Source organism: Raphanus sativus, chromosome 5, assembly GCF_000801105.2.
Source record: "Raphanus sativus cultivar WK10039 chromosome 5, ASM80110v3, whole genome shotgun sequence".
NCBI lineage: Eukaryota > Viridiplantae > Streptophyta > Magnoliopsida > Brassicales > Brassicaceae > Raphanus > Raphanus sativus.
The window spans coordinates 10907934-10925740 of NC_079515.1; the positions used below are offsets into that span (position 1 = coordinate 10907934).

The window sequence follows — 17807 nt, forward strand, 5'->3', positions numbered from 1 at the left end:
TTATTATTTGTTTAAAGGCTACTCAGTGCAATTTCCCATAAAACAATTGTAAAACAATTCCAAAAAAAACCGACATATCATCGATTTTGAACAGAAATTGGTTACCATTTTGACTTGATGTACAAGTAAGCCAGATTGAAGGTTTCTTCTGATATAAGTATCAATTTGAAAATTTAAAGTGTCGTTCAAATACTCTTAGGGGGTTCATTTAATAGAGAGTTTTAGGTGATTTGTATAAAAATGACAAATACACTATTATTCAAACATGATTTTAAAAACTCATTTAAAAGTCAGTGTTATTGAACTTTACATTTTATAAAATATTATGAAATCCACTGTTATTAAAAATATTTTACGTTGTGGAGTCTTAAAGTTTTCAATTAATTTTAAAGTGTTTTAGTGGATTTTCTTAGTTAAAAGATTAAAACCTAAATCTCATAGTTTTAGTTGATATTCTAAAGTGGTTTAACAAAAATCATATAAATTTTAGCAACGTATTGAAATCATCTAGAATTTCATTAAAAATCAAATCATCTCAGATTTTAGATTTAATACACCTCTTTTAAGGTTTTTTAAGCGATTTTCCTATTAAACAAAACAAGTACTTCTTTCTCATTGAGTCACGTAGTAACATTAACAATCCAAATCTCATAGTTTTAGTTGATATTCTAAAGAGGTTTAATAAAAATCATATAAATTTTAGCAACGTATTGAAATCATCTAGAATTTTATTAAAAATCAAATCACCTCAGATTTTAGATTTAATGCACCTCCTTTAAGGTTTTTTAAGCGATTTTCCTGTTAAACAAAACAAGTACTTCTTTCTCACTGAGTCACGTAAGTACGTAACATTAACAACCCTTGATTAAAATACCTATTTTAAGATAAATGTTAATCATAATTTTTTGTAAAAGAATTAAAATAAGTAGCAGAGAAAACGTGGTAAGAGAGAAGGGAAGAGCGCCAAAGTCTGAGGCTAATTGTAAGGTAGCTTCAAACATTCCTAAAATGGCGATCTTCCCTAAGAAAAAACATTATCTTTCCATTAAACTATTCTGACATTTCCTCATATCAACATTTGAGACTCAAATTGTTCAAATATACTTTGATGCGTAGATTATTTTTTGATAGTCTAAAGACATTGGATGAGAATTGAAGACAGATGCATCTATGAAGACAGGTGAATTACAACACTTGATGCTTCTTGAGTTTATCCGACGTTCTTCTTTCGGATTTCTCAGATGGAATGGCAGATCCTGCTAGTTATGTCTATCATGAGCGTGACATCGACCAGGTTTGTTTCTCTCTTTCTTTCTTTTTTTCCCTATTACTTTTAAACATTATTGTTACATTAGAGACATCGTTACATATTTGAGTTTCGTGTTACATGTTTATTTATTTTCTGTAATAAAAGTTCAGTGTTAACTAATTATTAAATCAGACCTCAGTTCTTAACAATACATTGTTGTTATGTTACAAATTATGAGAATTATTACATTAGCAACTGTACAATTCCACAATTCTACCTAATATATGAGGATTCATCCAACAAATTCTGAGAACTGGACTTTCCATTAAGTTTGCGTTTCTTTTTTTTTTTTTGGTTTTAGGCTAGTTATCCACTCTCTCTGTCTCAATTCACTTCCCCATTAACATTGTTGTAGGCACTTATCGTTTTGAAAAAGGGAACTCAATTAGTCAAGTACAGTCGAAAAGGGAAACCTAAGTTCCGTGCATTCAGGCTATCTCCGGTATACTACTTCAAACAAAACAAAATACATGAAATATCTTCGTTGTTTTTCAAACGGATTATACTAAGTACATTTGTGTTGATGATAGGATGAAAAAACGTTGATTTGGTTTTCGCATGGAGAAGAAAAAGGTTTGAAGTTAGCTGAAGTTTCTAGAATAGTCCCTGGACAAAGAACTGTGAGTTTAACCTATTTATTTCATCTTATAATAAATAAAATCAACCTCTTGTGTGGTTACTAACAACTTGTTACGAACAGCCTGTTTTTAAGAGATTTTTACGTCCAGAGAAAGACCACTTATCATTTTCACTTTTATTCAATAACAGAGAAAGGTCACTTGATTTGGTTAGTAAGGAGACCCCTTTAGCTTTTCTTCAACTTGAATTATAAAATTGAAGACTGGTCACATATGTACTTCTTCTTTTGGCAGATTTGTAAAGACAAAGCTGAGACTGAGATTTGGTTTGCTGGCCTTAAGTATTTAATCGAAAGAAGTCGTAATAGACGTGCAAGAAGTGAGATACCTGAGGTATATATATGTTTTATAATGTTTACCTCAAAGTTTTGACCATTTAGATGTACCAGGTTTATACGTACAACTAAAGTTTAATCAATACGAGTTAATTATATCGTTTCTCAGATAAACGACAGTGACTACTTCTCCGCTGGTCGTCAATCAATAGACGTTTTTCCAAGCAATATACCACGAGGTAGAACATCAATTGATCTAGGCTCAGATGTTGGATATGAACGTGGAAACATGTTAAGACCAAGTACTGATGGTTTTCGGATTAGTGTCTCAAGCACACCAAGTTGTTCAAGTGGAGGTTCTGGTCCAGATGATATCGAATCATTAGGTGATGTGTACGTTTGGGGTGAAGTTTGGAGCGATGGGATACTACCAGATGGGACAGTTGCAAAAGAGACGGTGAAAACAGATGTCTTAACTCCAAGACCCTTGGAATCAAACGTTGTTCTTGATGTTCACCAGATTGTTTGCGGTGTAAGACACGTCGCGCTTGTGACAAGACAAGGAGAAGTGTTTACTTGGGGAGAAGAAGCTGGAGGTAGGCTTGGACATGGTATTCAAGTAGACATTAGTCGTCCGAAACTAGTCGAGTTTCTTGCTCTAACCAACATAGACTTCGTTGCTTGTGGAGAATACCACACTTGTGTTGTATCAACCTCCGGAGACTTGTTTTCATGGGGAGATGGAATCCACAATGTTGGGCTTTTAGGACATGGTAGTGATATTAGCCACTGGATACCAAAAAGAGTCTCTGGTCCTTTAGAAGGTCTTCAGGTGCTTTCTGTCGCGTGTGGCACTTGGCATTCAGCTTTGGCCACTGCAAACGGGAAGCTATTCACGTTTGGTGATGGTGCGTTTGGCGTTTTAGGACACGGAAACAGAGAGAGTGTTTCGTGTCCTAAGGAAGTAGAGTCTTTAAACGGTTTGAAAACGGTAAAAGTTGCTTGTAACATTTGGCATACCGTGGCCATAGTCGAGGTTATGGGACAGACCGGTACGAGTATGTCATCTAGGAAGTTGTTTACTTGGGGCGATGGTGACAAAAATAGGTTAGGGCATGGGAACAAAGAGACTTACTTGCTACCCACGTGTGTCTCTGCACTTATTGACTACAATTTTCATCAGATCGCATGTGGGCATACATTTACCGTCGCACTCACAACCTCAGGACACGTTTTCACAATGGGTGGGACTTCACATGGTCAGCTAGGTAACTCAATCTCTGATGGTAAGTTACCTTGCTTGGTGCAAGATCGATTAGTGGGAGAGTTTGTGGAAGAAATAGCTTGTGGGGATCACCATGTGGCGGTTTTGACATCAAGAAGTGAAGTATTCACATGGGGGAAAGGTGCTAATGGAAGATTAGGACATGGTGATACAGATGATAGAAGAACACCAACTTTAGTTGAAGCTTTGAGAGACAGGCATGTTAAAAGCTTATCTTGCGGCTCAAACTTCACATCAAGTATATGCATTCATAAATGGGTATCCGGAGCAGATCAGTCAATCTGCTCCGGATGTCGCCAAGCTTTCGGGTTTACCCGAAAGCGACATAACTGTTATAACTGTGGTTTAGTCCATTGTCATGCTTGTAGTTCAAAGAAGGCTTTGAAAGCAGCATTGGCTCCAACACCCGGTAAACCACACCGTGTGTGCGATGCGTGTTACAGCAAACTTAAAGCCGCTGAATCTGGCTATGTATCTAATGGAAATAGAACTACCGTTACAACCCCTGGACGATCAATGGATGGTTCGGTAAGAATAGATAAAGGAACAACAAGGTCATCTAAAGTTCTCTTGTCGGGAATTACAGAATCAGGCAGGACTTCAAGGCTTGGAGTTAGACCTGATGCTTCTTCTAGTGTCCGTGCCTCGCAAGTTCCTTCTCTCCAACAACTTAAAGACATTGCATTCCCGGCATCACTAACCGCGATCCAGAACGCTTTAAAACCTGTTGCTCCTACTGCTGTTCCAGCTCGTTTACTTGTTGGACCTATGGCATCTCCTCCACCTGCAAGATCCTCATCGCCTTTACCTGCAAGATCTTCCTCTCCTTACGCAAGAAGATCGAGCCCTCCACGGACTTCTGGATTTTCCAGGAGTGTTATTGATAGTTTAAAGAAGACTAACGAAGTTATGAACCAAGAAATGACAAAACTACAGAGTCAGGTATGTTTTATTTCTTGTCCCATTGTTCTTAGTTAACAAATATTATAATGAAGCTAACTCATTACGCCTTCAACTTTTAGGTTAAGAATTTGAAACAGAAATGTAATAATCAAGGAACAGAGATCCAAAGATTCCAAAAAGCAGCTAAAGAAGCTTTTGAATTAGCTGCTAAGCAATCTTCTAAACATAAATCAGCAACAGAAGCCCTAAAAACTGTGGCAGAACAGGTTTGGTTTATGTTTTTTATACTCAAACAAACTGTATTTTTGCAACATATCATATAACTTTTTTCTTTAATCTTTAGTTGAAAGGGTTGAAGGAGAAATTACCACCCGAAGTATCAGAGAGTGAGGCTTTTGAGTCCATTAACTCTCAGGCTGAAGCTTATCTAAACGCAAACGAAGTAACAGAAACATCTGTACTTACAACTTCGATACTTGATCAACAAGAAACATCTCCTACTGGAAACACACAAGATCAAAAGATTGATGAACAAGTATCATCTAACTCAAGTATATCCGAGACATCAAAGCCAGTGCCGACCGAATCTTCTTCATCATCATCATCAAGAACAGGTGGAAAAGAAAGTAAAGAACAGTTTGAACCTGGTGTTTATGTGACTTTTGCGGTAGATACGAATGGTAACAAGATCTTCCGACGAGTTAGATTCAGGTAACATACATGAATTCACTTGTGTTATGTATGGATTTTATAAATCATGTTTGAAAACTTTTTGTATTGTAGTAAAAAGAGATTTGACGAACATCAAGCAGAAGATTGGTGGACTAAAAACAAAGATAGGTTGCTAAAATGGTATAGTCCAAATTCATCATCGAGTCCAATGGCTTCTGATTCATCTATTGCTCCTCCACCACGATCTGAGAATGAACCACCGTCCGATTCATCAGTCCCTGAGAAGGACAATGAGGCAGAACCAGATTCTGAAGTATAACCATGTGTGTTAGTTATAAGATTGTTTTTTTGTTTTTTTCTCATGAGTACCAGTTATAGAGACAAAATGAAATACCTGAGGTTTTTTTCTTAAAATATCTGGAAAGGAACGTTGGTAACTTGTATTGCCTTACGCAAAGATATGATTAGTTTTGGAAATAGGATTGTAATTTCTAGGATCATACAGTTTGTACGCCTTGCTTATCCTGTGAGTCATAAATTAAGGACCAACTTACATCAATAACCAAACAAATAATAGTTACCATAAACATAAAAACCTATTTTATCTAAATAATAATAAAACAAAATTTAAATTTTATATTTGCAAATCAAAATAATAATCTAAAGTTGATTTATATCAAAAATTGATTCAGAAATATACATATATTCAAAGTTTTATTTTTACTAAACTATCATCCAATAACTATTATTAAAAAAAATCAATATATATAAGAAAAATACAATACAAAGTCCAATTTCATAAACCAACTTAGGTTATTTTACTTCATATTAAATTTTAAAAATATAATATATGTGATTCTTTATATGATAGTATATATAAAATACTATTAATTGTATGATTATTTATATGATGATACGTATAAAATATGCTTGATTACTTGTGAGTGTTTATGTTATTAAGGTTTTGAGTAGGGGTGGACGTTCAAATACCCATTTTGGTTCGGTTCGGGTCTATTTGAGTTTCAGATTTTCGGGGTCAAAGATTTCAGTTCTATTTAGATTTTTTTTTTAATTTTGCTTCGGATTCAATTCAGATCTTTGCGGGTTCGGTTCAGTTTGGGCTAACACATTTAAATTATTTTAAAAATTTTAAAATTTATTATATACTTTAAATTTCTAAAAAATATTTAAACAAAATAATATATTACATATAAGTTTGGATAACATATGTCAAAATTTCTAAACTTAACATATAATTGTTTTGATTTAAATATTTGGATAGATAATCAATAATTATTTTAAGTATTTTTGGTGTTTTGGGTATACTTTAACTATTTTACATATTTATTTTTGACTATCTATATATATTTTCAAGTATTTAAACCAATTTAAAAGTACCATATATTTTTGGATGTTCTTATATACTCCCTCCGTTTCATATTATATGTCGTTCTAACCTTATGCACACAGATTAAGAAAACATTTAATTTTACATATTTCCAAAATAAAAACACTATTATCAATAAACCTAACCATGTATCAACCAATAGAAAAATAGAAAAGAGAATATTGTCAATAAATTTTGCATTGAAAACCGAAAACGACACTTATTTTGAAACAAAAAATTTCCTCTAGAACGACATATAATTTGAAACGGAGGGAGTACATTAAATCTAAAAATGATTAATATATATCAGTATATAAGTTTATTTCGGATACATTCGGATATCTGAAATACTTTTGTTCGGATCGGATTTGGTTTTAATTCTCTAAATACAAAAATTTTGAATAATTTGGATATTTATTCAGTTTTGGTTCGAGTTTGATATTATTTTTTGGATCGGAATCTCGATTCGATTTTTTGGATTCAAGTTTTTTTTGTCCAATCCTAATGCTAACATAAAAAACAAATAGCAATATATTTTATTAAAATTTACCAGAGCGCCACGCGGATCGAAATCTAATGTAGTTTTTACAACTTACTTATCTTTAGAGGCTTCTTTTAATGTGGATTATATCACAACGAGTAGGAAAAAACACACAAAGGGATTATGTAATAGGATCTTGTATGATGCAAACCAAGAATTAAAGAGAGACCGTTTAGTTTTATAATATTCTTTCATTGAAGTCACTAAAAGCCAACGATTAAAATAAAATATCTGATAGAATACTATAAAAGATTCAAAATCAACACGAAGAAAGTAAGATGTATTCAGTTGGGAGTTTGGGAGCCGAGAATTCTAGTGTTTTACACGTCTTTAGAAAAATTGATGTGTTTTACGCGTCTTTTAGAAAAAATAAAATTCACATCACAAAAATTGACCGAGATTAGAGCGAGAGCTGATGTAAGCTCTGAAAATGAAATGTGTTTAACATTCCTAATTAACCACTAAAACGAACCTTCTGTGAGGGTTTAGTGATAAAAAAATAATCAACGTACAAAAAAAGTTTGAAAGTTTCTAAAATATAGGGAGTAGTTTACAAAATTTAGTAAAAATATCCAAAACAATTCAATTGATGGTAGACTTTTCAGAGTCAAGTCTTCTTGATCTGATTTTGACAAGGCCATCTATGAACTCTTATTTGCTAAGGAACTAAACAAAAACAAAACATTTTCTCTGATCGACGAGAAAGATGGGGCAAATGCAATCGAAAAATAAATTAATGTTTAACCATGTGAGGTCCGGCAACGTAGAAGGGATTCGAGCTCTTTGTCTAGAGGGTGCAAACCTCGAGGTTCTCCTGTTATATTGCTCTGTATTTTAGGGTATTACAGGAAAGTAGTCATGTTTTGATTTACATGTGTTTCAAACTTTCAATATCACCGCAGTGGATGGATAAAGAAGGAAACACGCCTTTGAGCTTGGCTTGCAAGAAGTCTAAGCTATATGATGTCGCCCAAACTTTGATCCAGTTGGGCGCCAATGTTAATGCCCATCCTCCTGGTATTTTTAAGATTCTTTTTATTAAAGAAAGACTTTTCTTTTAAATTTGGCTGTTACATCTTTCTTGTTTCAAGTGAGAAAGTAACTGAGCTTCAGTAGCTAATTCAATATTAGAGAGATGCTACGATCAGAGACAAGTTTGAGTTTAGTAATGTATTTCAGCTAATTTGGTCATGTATTTTACTCTTGTCGGTCTCAGCTCCCCGTGACGCAACTCCTCTGTACCATGCTGCAAAAAGAGGTCTCGAGAAGACTGTTAAATTACTTCTTTCAAATGGTGGTAAGTGTTTCCCTCTCTTACTACCAAAGGCAGTTTCTAAACATAGGCAAGTGAGATATTCGCGTATGGACCTCAAAATTTAAGAAATGATTTATATAGTCCTGAATTTGTAAAATTTTTTCTATAAAAATCCATACTAAAACGATGCTTTCTACTTAACTGAATGTGACTTTATCTCATCTCATATGTCATAATCTCTTTTTTTTCGGGCAGCAAATTATGATTGTCAGACACCACTTCAACAAGCTAGAAACTATAAATACACCAAGGTCGTACGTGCCATTGAGGTATGGTTTTGTAGTACCTTATTCTTATTTTTTCTTTCCTTGTAACTAATTTTTGAAATATATGATTGTTCTTTAGAATCACATATGCGTGTTCTCTGGTTGGATGCGTGAATTTTACGGTCCTGCCCTTCTTGATGTACTTGCTCCTCAGCTTCTCTCGAGAAGAGTGTGAGTACTCACTCGTTGAACTTAACCCCTTTTCTTAGGATTTCGATTCCTTTATGCAAAAGACTATAAATCTTATTTGATTTGCAGATGGGTTGTCATCATACCAACTAGCTCAGTTTACCCTAAGCCTTACAAATTTGAGCTGGTTGTGTATGCTAGTCTGAAGGTACGATGCTCATTATAATAACATTTCAGAGAACAAGATATAATTTGTTTAAGTCTTGAATATTTTTTTGGTTTTATCTGGTTAATGAAACTGGTATGATGTAATCAGGATGCACAGCCACGGGTGGTGATGGCTTTGAGGAATCAAAACTTAAAAGAACCAGAGGAGATGCACCCTAATACTTCAGTGACGATTGTTGACAATGATAGCACCAAAAGTAATATATCCAAGCACGTTTATATGTTGTTTGCATGCAAATCTCTAAGGTTTGTGCATGTTGATTGAATTTTATCCTGACTCTGCGTGGAGGCGTAGTTAGGAGTAAATTATTTACTGTTAAGTTTTTTTTTTCTTTTTTTTTTGAAATTTATAATGTTATGTTGCTGGCAACTATTCTTAGTTTGAATCAAAAATAAAAAAATCTACAGCTTTCTTAGAAAGTGTCTCTGTTTTATTATATGCTCTTGAATTATTAAAACTCTGTTTTTGTGGATTCAAGACGTGTGAGGTTTTTCTTCTCATTTTTACAGAAAAAAGTCTGAAACTCGCACCTTCGGTAGAAGAGGGCAGACAACAGCTGAAGTGGTTTTGTGATGCATGCAAAGGAATTCCACAGGTAATGTAAAAAAAAATTCTTGTTTCATATCTACCTCCTTTGTTTTATATAATGAAACACTCATGTAGTCAAAATATACAGCCAGTGCGTCCCCCGGTCGTTCACCAAACAGTATTACCGTCTGCTCCTCCATTGACAGATTATGATACAGAAGCGGTAGAGGGAAGTCCAATGAATTACCCATTAAACTGTTCAACTACCCCATCAGCTTCAGTTGGTGGTGAAAATACAGAAGACGGAGGGAGCTCTGGACAGTGCTTGGTATGTATGGATGCCCCATCTGATGGTATTTGTGTCCCTTGTGGACATGTGGCAGGGTGCATGTCTTGCTTGACCGAAATCAAATCCAAGGAATGGGGTTGTCCAGTCTGCCGGGCCAGCATCCATCAGGTTATTAAGGTGTACCGTGTCTGAAGATACTATTTGACCTTTTTCTAAACCTTTGAAACTGTTCTTTACCTATTGCTCAACCAAAATCTATACTCTCTTTTATGTGTTAAATAAGGGTAAAACATTTGACCAAAAAAGAATAAGGGTAAAACATCTTATTATATCATATGTAAGGGTTTCTTCCTAGTAAGTGTAGGCCAAAGTTCCCTAATAAGAACAACTACAACAATGAAAAAAAAAAGACGAAAGTTACAAATCACATGCTTTGCTCTTTCCTTGTTTTATTTGGACCAAACTTGGAACATAACTCAGAAGAAGCGGGGAAGATGATGATGGTTTGATTGTAGAGTTTCGATCAAGAGGATCCACGTTTATGTATGTATTTCCTCTCACAATGTGTACGATCTTGTTGTTCTCCGTGGACTGGTTGCAATACACTACAATTTTGTTCTGCTCGTCAGCCAAGAAACTGTACCCATTAAGATTTACCTCGTTATGGACTTTTGCCGTTAGGAACTCGCTCCACGACATGACCGAACCGAGACTATTTGTCACCCAACAAGTTATCTCTGATACATGTAAACGTCTCGTTACATAATATATGCATGAAGTGCCAAACAGACAAAGTTTGTTTTCTCTAACCACAGATAAAGCAGATATACTGTGCGGAAAAGGATGAGGAAGTGATAGACTTTGAAACATCTCTGTTGAAAAATCAAAACTAAGTAAGAAATCATTATGATTCCATGTAGCAACCCAATAAGTATTTCCCTTGAGAGAAACGCCACGACGACGAGGTTTTGCTAAAAACCAGTCAGTAGTCACACCAAGAACTCTCCACGAATCAGAGGTGAAGTCATAAATCTCATACTTATTCTTGATTGGTAGTAGAGTCTTCTGACTCTCCACCCTCAAGACTTTGTATTGCTTCTTGTTGTTGTTGTTGTAACCGAGAGCATAGTAGTCGTGTTTCTTGTATCTATCTCTGGGTTTAATCCACTTGGTTTCCCCTGAACATGGATTCCAAACCATGAGTCTCTTGTCCTTTGTGGTGCATAGCAATAATCCGTCACAGTGAAACACGTTACGTATAGCCACCACGACTTGTGAAGATTTATATTCAGGGTCTTTAAGGTTGAATTGATATGCTACCTTAACAGATGGATGAGCATCATGGAGATTGATTTTCACTAAGAATACTCTATAATCAATCAACATGATATTAAGAGGCTCCTCCTCTGGTGCATTAGCAGAGTGTTTCTTAGCAAAGCTCTCAGATTTCAGTAGAGCCTGCCAATGCTTCGATGTCGATTGAAATCGTGACAGAGATTTAGATGGAACCCATGATAAAATCTCCTCTATCATCTCCCCTGGAAGTTTTCCCCAATCCATAGAAACCGTGATTCAATAACTACTGTAGCAAGCAACAAGTGAGATCCCTAATTATATATCTCTATCCCCCAATACTGTACTTTTTAATTAAATAATAAGTTATTAGAACTATAATAAAATAAATAAAAACACACAACTTGTTATAAGGAAAACCATACTGTTTCCTTTTTTTACGTATACTAAACACAAAACTTGTGTCTTAAGAAAAACTAATCAAAAATCTCCTCCAAGATGAGATACTGCAGCGCGATGGAATACTTGGCGCTTTTCTCGGATGAACCATCATTACTTCTCAAGAGAAACGACCCATCACCATGACCTTTTACAGTAAAGATTGACGAGATCCATCGTTTGTAGATGAACAATGACCTCGGGGAGTCTCCGGAACTGGTCTCGGATAAGACAAGCTCGCAAGCAGCTTTCTTGCTGAAACAGATTTTACCGTTTCAAAAAAAAACCTTTTCACCATATTTTAACTGGAAAAAAAAAGTTAGACTAGACTCACTTGGCATCAGTAATAGCATTGTGGCATAGAGCAAGAGTGCGAACCATGGCCATGTCTCTAGCACGTGAGTTCATTAAACTCCCTTTCGAGTTGGTGAAGTAGTCACCAAAGTCATCGATAACAACTGCAGCAGGGAGATGGAGATGAAGATGAAACGCAGCAAAGTAGTTCCTGAGTCCTTCATCATCATCCACATACCTTTCAATTACCAAAAATAAAAGAAAAGGTCAAAGTGAATCAAAGCTAAGTGAAATAGTTTTTTTTTTAATTCAAATAGTGTAGTTTCTTACTTCATTTGGATTCGATTGAATACATGGGAGGAAGGGACGATTCCCTGGGAGAGGAAGGGAGGGTTGGATTCGATTCTTTTGCGGTGGCAGATGAAGACGACGTGATTGGTTAGAGAAGCTGACGCTATATTGAGTGCGAATTGGAATAGCAGAGAGGTTTTGCCTCTGTAAATAGAGAGAAGGAGAGAGCGATGAATGAGAGAGAGAGAGAGAGAGAGATATACAAAAATGATGAGGAAAAGGATGGGAAAGAAAGTTACGAGGTAATGGGGCCGGAGAGGAGAGTGAGTTGATCTCGCCGGTGATTCCCGGCGCCGCCGGAGCTTGGTTTTGTCGGGAAGAATCTCTCCGTCATTTGCTTCACCGGGGGTTTGGAAAATGTTGCCCAACTAAATCCAACAAAAACAAAAAAAACTTCGGTTCTGTTAAATTCCGGTTTGGTTAATAGTGTCATGTCGTGGGCATTTAAATCGAAAACCGAACTTAACTCCTTTATATATTAAACTAGGGGTGTGCCCGTGGTTGTCTTATTTTTTTTTAATCGAGATTTTTTAATAATTGTTTATTTAAATGTGTCGTCTTTGAACCTAAGTATTTCTGTGGAGTTAGTAATGTGATAGTGGTTCTAATTATTTTTTGCCTCCTGGTTGTGAGTGTAGTTAAGTTTTTGGTAATATCAACGAAACAGGTGGTCATAACATGATAACAGATTCTTTAATTTGTTTGCTGCGGCATGTTTTCATTGAATCCTTTTTAAAGGCATCGAAACCTCATACCTGTGGCTTGCGATTGGATTCTGGTGTCTGGAATATATAGTAAGAGTTAGGCCTGGGCATTTTATCCGGACCCGAAGACCCGATCCGAAACCGACCCGAAAAAACCCGATCCGGGTAGGAACCGACCCGATTAAATTACTCTATCGGGTCTTGTTGTAGAGGACCCGCGGGTCTTGGACCCGACCCGACCCGAACCCGAAATCCGGCGGGTACCCGAATTAATAATATAAATTAAATAAAATGAATCAATGGGGAGTCGAAGACGGGTTATTTGTCTACATAGCAAAGGGGTCAGCCACTAGCAGACAACCAACTATTGTTCTATCTCACATAGTTTAGTATATATACACATTTTAATATAATAAAAACACAAATTTTAAATAAAATGTCAAATATTTTCGGATATATTAATATTTTCAGATTTTTTTTTGTATTTTTAGGTATTTTTTAGGTTGAACCCGACCCGAACCCGACCCAGAACCGAACCGATAAATTCTAGTTACCCGAATGGGTCCAACTATATAAGACCCGACCCGACCCGGACCCGGTACGACCTGAACCGATCCGGAACCGAAAATTTGAAATTACTCTATCGGGTCCTAAACTCCTAGACCCGAAAGACCCGGACCCGAAAGGACCCGGCCCGAACCCGACCCGACCCGGACCCGGTACGACCTGAACCGATCCGGAACCGAAAATTTGAAATTACTCTATCGGGTCCTAAACTCCTAGACCCGAAAGACCCGGACCCGAAAGGACCCGGCCCGAACCCGACCCGACGACCCGAATGCCCAGGGCTAGTAAGAGTTTTGTAAGGAGTTTTTGGATTTTGAGCAGACTTGAACTTATTAAAATAAAACAACAACCACATTTGATTCAACACCGAAAGAGAAAAAGTTCACAACCAGATGCAAAAGACTAAAGCTTGAAACATTACTTTAAAAGACAAAGGGAAATAGTTCTAGAGGGTAAATGAAAAAGCTGAGCATTATTGAAAACAGAAACAGATGTGGTTGTTCAATCTGGGAAGGTGGACTCATCCCACACGTGCCTTATTCATGGCAGTCTTCTCGACATGGCAGTCTTCATGGCAGCCTTGGACGGTGGTGGACGTTTACCAACGGAAACATCATATGCTCCTGGCCTGTCTGATCCAGAGGAGGAGGTCCCGGCGTTGACATTTGTTGCCTGACCCACATCTTTAGGAAGTGCATCGTCGGGATCATTTGCACCTTCCTATAAATATTTAAACAAAGGTGTCTATTAGTTAATGATGCAACTGGGAAAACAAAATATTTAATAACATACTAAAAACACACAGCTACGACAAAGGCGGGTGTAGGGGCGAGCACGCGTTCCGGATAGATGCGAGAGATAGTGAAGGTTTGGTGTTTCGAGGAGAAATTGTAATCGTTCAATTTCAGCTGGAAAGTGTAGGTGCGTCCAACAATCTCAGCAAGGGACCGAGGAAGATCCGTGTCAATCTGAGACATACCGGGAAGCTGTTTCCCCGTGTTTGCAAGCTCAAGTATCTGGGAATATGGCATGAATCTGAAAACCTCTCTGGGGATGGGCCTGACAGAAGTCGGGATCTTCTCAAGCTCGGTTCCTTCATTTAACCGAATCGAGAAAGGAGCATCAGCCAAACGGAAATTGGTGTTGCTGCGTGTGACGTCAAACCCGGTCAACGTGTACAGAGAGCCTTCACTGGGACTATTCCTGAACCTAAGATGTCGGTTAGCCCCAATAAAACCTTGCATAACAGTGGACTAACAGCAAGAAAAAGCAAAGCGTTAGGACAATATTAAAGAGCCATTGCAAATGGCGTTACAGAACTTTGATTTTAAATTAAAATATTGGTAAACAAATATATGGACAGAGACTTACATTTTCATCAACAAATAGCATATCAACACTCATCAGCTCTCCCCCTTCCTCACATTTCTAGCCTCCCAGAAACGCAACAATCGCACCTGCGCAACGTTCGAACACCGGCCTGCGCTGAGATCGGCGAGAAGGACTTGGGCGTTTGCCACTGTTAAAAAAAAAGTAAATTGAGAAGCGTGGTATTCTGGAAATTGCAAAAGCTGTGATGTCCATGTCTGGATGAAGAAGTATTTATACCCGAAGCTCTACTCAGCAACTTTGGAAGAGAAAGAGGCGGATTCAATGCAAATGAGTGTTGCAGTGACGAATTAACATGAAACTAGATTTTGACCCGCCCTTAGAAGGGCGGGTATATTTTTTGTTTTACATTTTTTTATAAATTTAATTTTTATATTTATGTTTTATTTACGTTTTTTTCATTATATAATATCAATATACTAAAACAGGAATATGACCTATTGATATATGTGTGGTCAAATTATTTTACGATAATTATTAAAACCTCTTATTAATTATTTAAAAGAAATATTATACAAAGAAAGTATAAATATGATTAAAAACATAAATATAAAAATTAAATTTCTAAAATATGTAAAACAAAAAAATATACCAGCTCTTTTAAAGGCGAATCCGAATCTAGTCAATATTATTAAAATAGAAACATAACATATTGATATATGTATGGTCAAACTATTTTAATACAATGATTAAAACCTCCTATTAATTATTTAAGAGAAATGTTATACAATGAAAAACACAAATATGACTAAAACATATAAATATAAATATAAATTTCTAAAAGGATATAAAACTAAAAAATATAAAAAGGCGGGTCCAAATGTAGAAATCTATTTAAAACCGTTAAACTAAAATCTGTAGAATATCGGATCATGATCATAATTTTTAATTTTAATTTTAGTTGTTTAGTTTTAGTTTTAATTTTATTTTTTAAAGAAACATAATTTTTATGTTTGTGTGTTTGTATAATCATATTCTGTATGATATAAATTTAATAGAATAGATAAGTTTTGTAAGTATGTACATGTATCATATGGTAAGGCTTTGTCATTTTGTCAATATTCAGTCCAAATTATTTGTTTTTTTATTTGAACATAAAAACAGGAACATAGGGAAGTTACGAACGGTTAACAATATTCGAAGCCCAAATTATCGTTTCATATGCCGAGGGAAGTTACGAACGGTTAACAATGCTCTAAAGGACCTTTTATTAATTGGTCATACAGGCGAATTAATAGAATAGATTTTGATCCGCCTTTAAAAGAGCGGGTAAATTTTTTGTTTTACATCTTTTAAAAGTTTAATTTTTATATTTGTGTTTTTAATTATTTTTGTTTTTAATTTGTATAATATCTTTTTAAAATGATTTATAAGAGGCTTTAATAATTATATCAAAATAGTTAGACCACACATATATCAATATGTCATGTTCTTGTTTTAATAATATTGATATTTTTGGTAACTATATTAAATATGTCAAATTGCATAACTATACACTTGTATCATATGCATTTCAAAAGTTATTTTTAAACTTAAAGTTTGCAACATATTATATTTTCTTATTAATTACCTAAAATAATTATTCAAAAATACATGTATCCTAAAAACCTGATTTAGAATCAACCCAAAAATCAAAGTCTCATGCTCTAGAAGACCTGACTTATATACTTGAACGGATCTTAAAATGTTATATCCAAAAAACCAATATCAAATCCAGCCGTCACTGAAAACCGAATTTGTTTTTGAAAAATGTTTGAAAAATAAATCTTAATATATATATATACACGTAAATGGGTTAATATGATCGTCACTAATTTTAAGTAAAATCACATTTAATAAATAGTTTTTAATCAAATAACCTATTTAAAATCCGTTAAATTGAATTAATTTATATGAATATTTATTTCTATTAAGAGTCCACTTAAACTCTGTTAAATTTTATTTTAATATTATGTAATTTTTTAATTGATAAATTTAATGTCTATGTAAAATATTTAAAATTTGAATAAATTAATTTTTGGTTGAATAAATTTCAATTTTTGGGTGAGATGTAAGTTATATTGTTGTAGTATGATAATGAATTTTGAAAAAAATATTATAAATAACATTTAAAAATTATAGTAGAGTACACGTTTATTGTATTCTGATGACAAAAAAAAAAAGTACACATTTATTGTTGCAGTTATTTTCAAAAAAATCAGGACAGTTTTCACTTCACAAAGCTTAAGTCATCGTCATCATCATCTCAAATGAAGTTTGGCCATAGAATTTTTTTGCCCCGACATGGATTGCGTCTTCACCGTGAGACCTCTGTCACTTGCTTGCACCAAATGCAGCATTTTAGGAAGATAACTGGAAAAAAAGTGGAAGAATTTGTGACAGGCAGGCACCTTAGGATTGTCTTAAAACAGAGTATTCTTGTCATCATCTAAATTATCATTCTGTTCAAAACCAACCTAACCATTTTGACCGTTCACCCAAAGAGAACCTTCGCTGCATAATCCCTTAGTAAAAGCGAAGAGTTACTTTCACCTGTGAGAATGATTAAAATAAATCAATGGATACATGTTATGACGAAAAAAACGTAACCGTTTTGTTACAGAAAAAAACGTAACCGTTTTTGTTCGTTAGAAATAGAACATGGTTAGTGTTTAAATAAGATATTGTTATATTTTATGCAGTTATTTTTTTAAGTTAGACCAAACTTTTTATTAATTAGTCATGCTGAAGAATTAATAGAATAGATAAAGATGGTCAAATGAAACGGTGAAACGGCTTCAGAGTGCTCAACCGTCTTCATCAACATAGAGCAGCGGCCATTCCAAGATAATCAGACCTAGATGATGCAACCAGTTGACGGACCTGAATACATGTATCTGAGAAACGGGCTTAATAAGAGGAAACCCACATCTAATGAAGCCCAATGCAAAATAAGAACCAATAAATACGTGACAGGTGTCTTTTTTCCCCAAAGGAGAAAAAAAAAGACAACTTTATTAGTTAAG

At 35.1% G+C, this 17807-nt stretch overlaps 5 protein-coding genes across 8 annotated transcripts; 2 read left to right on the top strand and 3 right to left on the bottom strand.

Annotated features, from left to right (window-relative positions):
- The first annotated feature begins 1170 nt into the window (after positions 1-1170).
- On the top strand, positions 1171-5433 carry LOC108860624 (PH, RCC1 and FYVE domains-containing protein 1). Of its 2 annotated transcripts, XM_018634490.2 has the most exons (10): positions 1171-1180; positions 1242-1294; positions 1665-1751; positions 1840-1929; positions 2010-2096; positions 2182-2280; positions 2392-4449; positions 4530-4676; positions 4754-5121; positions 5194-5433. In XM_018634490.2, exons 1-10 carry the CDS (start codon positions 1171-1173, stop codon positions 5399-5401), a joined length of 3207 nt encoding a protein of 1068 aa, XP_018489992.1. In that variant the 3' UTR covers positions 5402-5433. The 2 variants fall into 2 exon arrangements, with proteins under 2 accessions (XP_018489992.1, XP_018489993.1); XM_018634491.2 differs by lacking the exon at positions 1171-1180 and having other exon boundaries at positions 1247-1294; positions 2022-2096; positions 4536-4676.
- Positions 5434-7649: 2216 nt separating this feature from the next.
- LOC108859473 (putative E3 ubiquitin-protein ligase XBAT35) lies at positions 7650-10120 on the top strand. Its single transcript, XM_018633377.2, has 9 exons — positions 7650-7818; positions 7913-8027; positions 8227-8307; positions 8521-8594; positions 8671-8762; positions 8850-8928; positions 9037-9145; positions 9459-9544; positions 9626-10120. Exons 1-9 carry the CDS (start codon positions 7717-7719, stop codon positions 9956-9958), a joined length of 1071 nt encoding a protein of 356 aa, XP_018488879.1. The 5' UTR covers positions 7650-7716; the 3' UTR covers positions 9959-10120.
- LOC108858191 (putative F-box protein At3g23260) lies at positions 10106-11390 on the bottom strand. The gene has a single exon (XM_018632154.2). It carries the CDS (start codon positions 11324-11326, stop codon positions 10184-10186), a length of 1143 nt encoding a protein of 380 aa, XP_018487656.1. The 5' UTR covers positions 11327-11390; the 3' UTR covers positions 10106-10183.
- Positions 11391-11421: 31 nt separating this feature from the next.
- LOC108859706 (uncharacterized) lies at positions 11422-12588 on the bottom strand. Its single transcript, XM_057010594.1, has 4 exons — positions 12382-12588; positions 12122-12286; positions 11832-12029; positions 11422-11752 (listed from the first exon to the last, which is right to left on the bottom strand). The coding sequence occupies exons 1-4, from the start codon at positions 12573-12575 to the stop codon at positions 11536-11538; spliced, it is 774 nt and encodes a 257-aa protein (XP_056866574.1). The 5' UTR covers positions 12576-12588; the 3' UTR covers positions 11422-11535.
- Positions 12589-13728: 1140 nt separating this feature from the next.
- LOC108860870 (uncharacterized) lies at positions 13729-15103 on the bottom strand. 3 transcript variants are annotated; one of them, XM_018634721.2, is made up of 4 exons: positions 15022-15103; positions 14785-14870; positions 14217-14666; positions 13729-14133 (listed from the first exon to the last, which is right to left on the bottom strand). In XM_018634721.2, exons 2-4 carry the CDS (start codon positions 14815-14817, stop codon positions 13954-13956), a joined length of 663 nt encoding a protein of 220 aa, XP_018490223.1. In that variant the 5' UTR covers positions 14818-14870; positions 15022-15103; the 3' UTR covers positions 13729-13953. The 3 variants fall into 3 exon arrangements, with proteins under 3 accessions (XP_018490223.1, XP_056866526.1, XP_056866525.1); XM_057010546.1 differs by having other exon boundaries at positions 14785-14917; XM_057010545.1 differs by having other exon boundaries at positions 14785-14932; positions 15022-15077.
- Positions 15104-17807: the final 2704 nt, after the last annotated feature.

Bases quoted from the DNA above. Each gene is read 5' to 3' on its own strand.
- LOC108860624 (XM_018634490.2), top strand. The intron at 4,450-4,529 runs GTATGTTTTATT...TTCAACTTTTAG, and splicing joins TGACAAAACTACAGAGTCAG to GTTAAGAATTTGAAACAGAA. The intron at 5,122-5,193 runs GTAACATACATG...TTTGTATTGTAG, and splicing joins TTCCGACGAGTTAGATTCAG to TAAAAAGAGATTTGACGAAC.
- LOC108859473 (XM_018633377.2), top strand. From the start codon at position 7,717: ATGGGGCAAATGCAATCGAAAAATAAATTAATGTTTAACCATGTGAGG. The intron at 7,819-7,912 runs GTTCTCCTGTTA...ATATCACCGCAG, and splicing joins TAGAGGGTGCAAACCTCGAG to TGGATGGATAAAGAAGGAAA. The intron at 8,595-8,670 runs GTATGGTTTTGT...ATTGTTCTTTAG, and splicing joins AGGTCGTACGTGCCATTGAG to AATCACATATGCGTGTTCTC.
- LOC108858191 (XM_018632154.2), bottom strand. From the start codon at position 11,326: ATGGATTGGGGAAAACTTCCAGGGGAGATGATAGAGGAGATTTTATCA.
- LOC108859706 (XM_057010594.1), bottom strand. From the start codon at position 12,575: ATGACACTATTAACCAAACCGGAATTTAACAGAACCGAAGTTTTTTTT. The intron at 12,287-12,381 runs GTAACTTTCTTT...CTCTATTTACAG, and splicing joins CTCTCCGGCCCCATTACCTC to AGGCAAAACCTCTCTGCTAT. The intron at 11,753-11,831 runs GTGAGTCTAGTC...AATCTGTTTCAG, and splicing joins AATGCTATTACTGATGCCAA to CAAGAAAGCTGCTTGCGAGC.
- LOC108860870 (XM_018634721.2), bottom strand. From the start codon at position 14,817: ATGAGTGTTGATATGCTATTTGTTGATGAAAAT. The intron at 14,667-14,784 runs GTAAGTCTCTGT...TCTTGCTGTTAG, and splicing joins TGCTATTTGTTGATGAAAAT to TCCACTGTTATGCAAGGTTT. The intron at 14,134-14,216 runs GTGTGTTTTTAG...AAATATTTATAG, and splicing joins CACCCGCCTTTGTCGTAGCT to GAAGGTGCAAATGATCCCGA.